The 5,999-nt window shown below is 35.7% G+C and overlaps 1 protein-coding gene across 1 annotated transcript; it reads left to right on the forward strand.

Annotated features, from left to right (window-relative positions):
- The first annotated feature begins 124 nt into the window (after positions 1 to 124).
- Positions 125 to 3,487, forward strand: LOC111289178 (uncharacterized). Its single transcript, XM_089761265.1, has 2 exons — positions 125 to 530; positions 660 to 3,487. Exons 1-2 carry the CDS (start codon positions 365 to 367, stop codon positions 3,191 to 3,193), a joined length of 2,700 nt encoding a protein of 899 aa, XP_089617391.1. The 5' UTR covers positions 125 to 364; the 3' UTR covers positions 3,194 to 3,487.
- The last annotated feature ends 2,512 nt before the right edge of the window (positions 3,488 to 5,999 follow it).

Here is a 5,999-nt window from a genome sequence, read left to right on the forward strand (position 1 = left end):
TTTATGAAAGTTAGTAAGTGGGTTTAAAGAGATGAGAAAACATACAACAAAATTTAGCTGTGCAGTTGAGAGCTCATTCAATGAAGATAATGGCATTTGCTCAATGAAGCCAGTGTGGAACGTTACTATCTTTTTCAAACCGTAACACCAGCAAGTCGGTCTCAAAGGGGACCCTAAACTCGTGTGAGGCCTTTAAGCGTGGTGTCGGTGAGCCTTGGAATTTGCTTCCCCTTAAGATTACTATGTGATAAGCCTTGGTATGCAATCTGATCACTCAAGGTTCTGATCAGCTAAGAAGCTGATAGTCTTGATTTGGTTTTGTAGTCGTTTGCTGTTTCGGGGGCTGTAAAAAGCTTGGTTCCCAATGCAGATCCTCCTGTTTCGAGGAGGCTCACTTGTGTGCTTCTTGGTGTCATTGCTATTTGCAGCAAGCTTTTGCAATGCTGATGGTAAAACAGTTGAGGTTGTCGGGGTTGGAGAATGTGCAGATTGTGCAGAGAATAACTTCGAGACTAGCCAGGCATTTTCAGGTATCGTTATCATTAAATCTCACATGTTATGGCTACAGTGCCATTCATGATTCACTGTATATGCTAGTGTCGTCCCGGAACAAGGATTTTGCAATCATGATGTTATGCTATTTGTCTTTTTATTGACAGGGCTTCGGGTAACCATAGATTGCAAGCCAGAAGATGGGGAGTTCAAAAATCGAGGTTCAGGCGAGCTTGATAAAGAAGGGAACTTCAAAGTGTCTCTTCCTGAAGACTTGGTTGAAGACGGAAAATTGAAGGAAGAATGCTATGCACAGCTTCACAGTGCATCAGCTACAGCTTGCCCTCCACATGATGGCCTGGAGTCTTCCAAGTTAGTCTTCAAGTCCACAAGCGACGGGAAACACGAGTATGGGCTAAAAGGAAAGCTCAAATTCTCACCAGAAACATGTGCTTCAGCCTTCTTTTGGCCTCACTTTAAGCACTCTCCATTGTCTAAGCTTCCACCACTTACCCCATTGAAAAGCTTCCACCATCATTATCCACTATTCCCTCCAGTCTACAAGAAGCCTCTTCCCCCACCAATCCCAATATACAAACCTCCACCAGTTCCAGTATACGAGAAACCACATCTCCCTCCGGTTCCAATCTACAAATCTCCTGTCTATAAACCTCCTCCCGTTCCAGTATACCAAAAACCACTTCCTCCTCTCATTCCAATCTACAAACCTCCTCCAGTTCCGGTATACAAGAAACCACTTCCTCCTCCAGTAAACAAGAAACCACTTTTTCCTCCAGTTCCAGTCTACAAGCCTCCAGTCTATAAACCTCCTCCAGTTCCAGCATACAAGAAACCACTTCCTCCTCCAACATATAAGCCCCCTCCATACAAGAAACCACTTCCTCCCGCAGTTCCAATCTACAAGCCTCCAGTCTATAAGAAGCCACTTCCACCTGCGGCTCCTATTCCTCACAAGCCACATCCTCCACATCCAAAGATTCCTCCTTTCCCTAAGAAGCCATACCCTCCGTCTCCTTGCGAACCATGCCCTCCGTCTCCTTGCGAACCATGCCCTCCCCCTCCTTGCGAACCATGCCCTCCCCCTCCTTGCAAGCCACTTCCTCCACATCGAAGGAACATTGCTCCTTTCCCTAAGAAGCCATGCCCTCCCCTTCCTTGCAAGCCACATCCTCCACATCCAAAGATCCCTCCTTTCCCTAAGAAGCCATGCCCTCCCCCTCCATGCCCTCCTCCTCCTTGCAAGCCACTTCCTCCACATCCAAAGAACATTGCTCCTTTCCCTAAGAAGCCATGCCCTCCCCCTCCTTGCAAGCCGTGCCCTCCCCCTCCATGCCCTCCCCCTCCTTGCAAGCCACTTCCTCCACATCGAAAGAACATTGCTCCTTTCCCTAAGAAGCCATGCCCTCCCCTTCCTTGCAAGCCACATCCTCCACATCCAAAGATCCCTCCTTTCCCTAAGAAGCCATGCCCTCCCCCTCCATGCCCTCCTCCTCCTTGCAAGCCACTTCCTCCACATCCAAAGAACATTGCTCCTTTCCCTAAGAAGCCATGCCCTCCCCCTCCTTGCAAGCCGTGCCCTCCCCCTCCATGCCCTCCCCCTCCTTGCAAGCCACTTCCTCCACATCGAAAGAACATTGCTCCTTTCCCTAAGAAGCCATGCCCTCCCCTTCCTTGCAAGCCACATCCTCCACATCCAAAGATCCCTCCTTTCCCTAAGAAGCCATGCCCTCCCCCTCCATGCCCTCCTCCTCCTTGCAAGCCACTTCCTCCACATCCAAAGAACATTGCTCCTTTCCCTAAGAAGCCATGCCCTCCCCCTCCTTGCAAGCCGTGCCCTCCCCCTCCATGCCCTCCTCCTCCCTGCAAGCCACTTCCTCCACATCCAAAGAACATTGCTCCTTTCCCTAAGAAGCCATGCCCTCCCCTTCCTTGCAAGCCACATCCTCCACATCCAAAGATCCCTCCTTTCCCTGAGAAGCCATGCCCTCCCCCTCCATGCCCTCCTCCTCCTTGCAAGCCACTTCCTCCACATCCAAAGAACATTGCTCCTTTCCCTAAGAAGCCATGCCCTCCCCTTCCTTGCAAGCCACATCCTCCACATCCTCCACGTCCAAAGATTCCTCCTTTCCCTAAGAAGCCATGCCCTCCCCTTCCTTGCAAGCCATTGTCTCCCCTTCCTTGCGAGCCACATCCTCCACATCCAAAGATTCCTCCTTTCCCTGAGAAGCCATGCCCTCCCCCTCCTTGCGAGCCATGCCCTTCCTCTCCGCCACTTCCTCCACATCCAAAGAAGATTCCTCCTTTCCCTAAGAAGCCATGCCCTCCCCCTCCTTGCATGCCATGCCCTCCCCCTCCGTGCAAGCCACTTCCTCCACATCCAAAGAAGATTCCTCCTTTCCCTAAGAAGCCATGCCCTCCCCGTCCTTGCGAGCCATGCCCTCTCCCTCCTTGCAAGCCACTTCCTCCACATCCAAAGAAGATTCCTCCTTTCCTTAGGAAGTCATGCCCTCCCATTCCTCACAAGCCACTTCCTCCACTTCCAAAGATTCCTCCTTTCCCTAAGAAGCCAAGCCCTCCCCTTCCTAAGCTTCCTCGTCTCCCTAAGACTCCTCCAAAGTACTTCCACCACCCCAAGTTTGGAAAGCCTCCATCGCCACCATTTGCTCCTCATCATCCTTAAGCTCTTGCGGCGATATAAGTGTGTGTAGGTTGAACTGTTTTTATGCAGTTAATGAAGGTTCGTGTGATGAGTTTCCACTGTGCTGCATGCAAAAAAATCTTTGAAGGCGAGACAAATGAAGAAATCAGAATCGTGCTCATTTTTAATTTATTGTTTATATCAGATAAATTAAGTTGGACGCGTGTGGTTTGTTTTTGTTCGTGTGAGTTTCTAATTTTCTGTTTCAATAATCGTACATAAGTTCCTTATTAATGTCAAAAACCTGAAAGTAATAGAGCATATAGGATTGCGCAAATTTGCTGCTTCTTTGAGTTTGTGCCCTTGTGCCCTTGTGCCGTACATGTTCTTTTGCCCAGGCCAAACTGCAAAAGCCAACATGAATGATCTCTTTTTGAGGTTCAAATCAAAGCTCACCAGAGCTGCATTTAACAGCAACTACCTTTTTTGTTTTTTTAATGAAAGTCACACTTTTTCCAGCCTTCTTTTTGTCGAAATGAAAATGAAGTTTCGTTTTAATTAATGCAAAGGGAAATGGGTGCTCATCATTTGACAAGATACATCGAGTATCAAACATTTATAGGCCCCGACAAACCTTTCTGGAAGCCATAAATAGTGTAGTTGTGATGGAGTATCTAATATAAATTTTGATATTTTAATATTTTGTTAGATAATTTTATTTAATTTATTTAAAATATTAAAAATTAAAAATTTAAAATATAATTTAATATAAATATATTTATTATTTGATTAATAAAAAATTAATCAAATTTAATTCAATTGATTAGTTTTTAAAATTAATAAATTTAATTTGATTAATAAAAATAAAATAAAATAAAATTTAATTTTAAATATTTTATTCAAAACTAACTAAATAAATCGAATAATAATTTAAATTAATAAAAATTTTAATCGAGATATAACAAATTTAAATATAAAATAAAAAATATAAAAAATAGATTATTTTATTTTATAATATATTAGAATATTTAATATAATATTTTGATATTTTATTAGATAATTTTATTTAATTTATTTAAAATATAAAAAATTAATAATTTAAAATATAATTTAATTTAAATATATTTATTATTCAATTAATGAAAAAATTAATCAAATTAATTAAATTTAATTTTGATAGATTAATTTTTAAAATTAATAAATTTGATTTGATTAATAAAAATAAAATAAAATAATTAATTTTAAATAATTTTATTTAAAACTAATCAAATCAATTGAATGATAATTTAAATTAATAAAATTAAAATAATATAATATTTAATTTTCAATAATTTCATTCACAATTAATCGATATTATAACAACCAACATTTCATGGCCCCATGGGTTGGGTTGCTTTTCGGCGTCGGCCACAATTTGGACAATTACTACTACTTTCCCTTTTTCTTTTTATTTTTTCGCCTTACTCTTTAGATTTCTTTATAAATTAATTAAAGTAAGAATAGCACATTTTTCAAGTTTTACTGTCCATTTTCCTATACAATGAATATATAATTAATGATTTTTTTATTGATAAGATTTTTTGAAATTGTAGTTTGAAAAAGATTTAGATGTATAAATTATTAAATTATATTAGATATATAAGATTATAATAAAATAAAATAAAATTATAAATAAAATAAAATTAAATATTATCAATTTATTTAATGTTTGATATGTGTGAAAATTAAGATAAAATAATTTATTTATTAGATAAAATTATTTTTTTAAATATATATAATTTAAATTATTGATGTAATTTTTAAATATATAATAGAATATGTAAATTTAATTTTATTGATTTAAAATAATATTTTTTCATTTTGAGAGAATTAAAGCATCCTATATAAAAAGGATGATAATTTTCATTGTAATTATATTCATTTTAATTAGATATAAATTAAATATAATTTAAAATAATTATCATATTGTTTTATCATTATCTTATATATCAAACATAACTTTAATAATAAATAATGATTTAGTGTTTAAGGCTAAATTAAAAATTAAAAATAAAAAAACTAATGATCCATGCTTTACGTGAAATATATTTTTTTAAAAATATCATTTATGAAATATAATTTTAAATGGAGAGATATGATCAATAATAATACTTATAAAAACATATAATGATATAATAGAATGAAAATAATAATTTTAAAAAATTTATTCTTAAAAGTAATAATAAAAAACAAAATTAATATTAAATTAATTATTTTATTTATTAAAATAATAAACTTAATTAATGGTTCTAATTGAAATTTAAATTAAGGGAGAAATTAAAAAATAAAATTATAAAATGGTTTTGGGGGTTTTTTTGAAAAATTTTTAATTTATTTTATAAAATAGTAAAAAGATATATGCAAAATGTAACAACAAAAAATAAAGGCTTGAATGGGCCTTTGATGGAAAAATAAAATAATAAAAAAATGAACTTTATTTGCTCTAATGGATTCGTAAATTAAATTAAAAATTTACAATAAGTGAGAAATTGAGCTTAAATTAAAAGAATAATTTCCCTTAAATCACATCATCGACTTAACGCAAGATAAATAAAGGTCAGCGCTGGTAAAAGAAAAAATCAATTATTTACTGTTAGATTTGATAATTAATGTATTTATAGGATATAAAATATTGATAATTTATATATTGATAATTTATTTTGTAAAAAATTATTTATAAAATATAAAATATTTATTTTTTATTTTATTAAATTTATTTATAAATTTTATTAACATTTTAAATTATATTATTTTAATATTTCTTTATTCGTATCATTTAATATTGCATCATCCTCTCAAGTTGAAGATT

The sequence above is a fragment of the Durio zibethinus genome, chromosome 5, assembly GCF_047325235.1.
Source record: "Durio zibethinus cultivar Kanyao isolate XHJ-2024 chromosome 5, ASM4732523v1, whole genome shotgun sequence".
Lineage (NCBI taxonomy): Eukaryota > Viridiplantae > Streptophyta > Magnoliopsida > Malvales > Malvaceae > Durio > Durio zibethinus.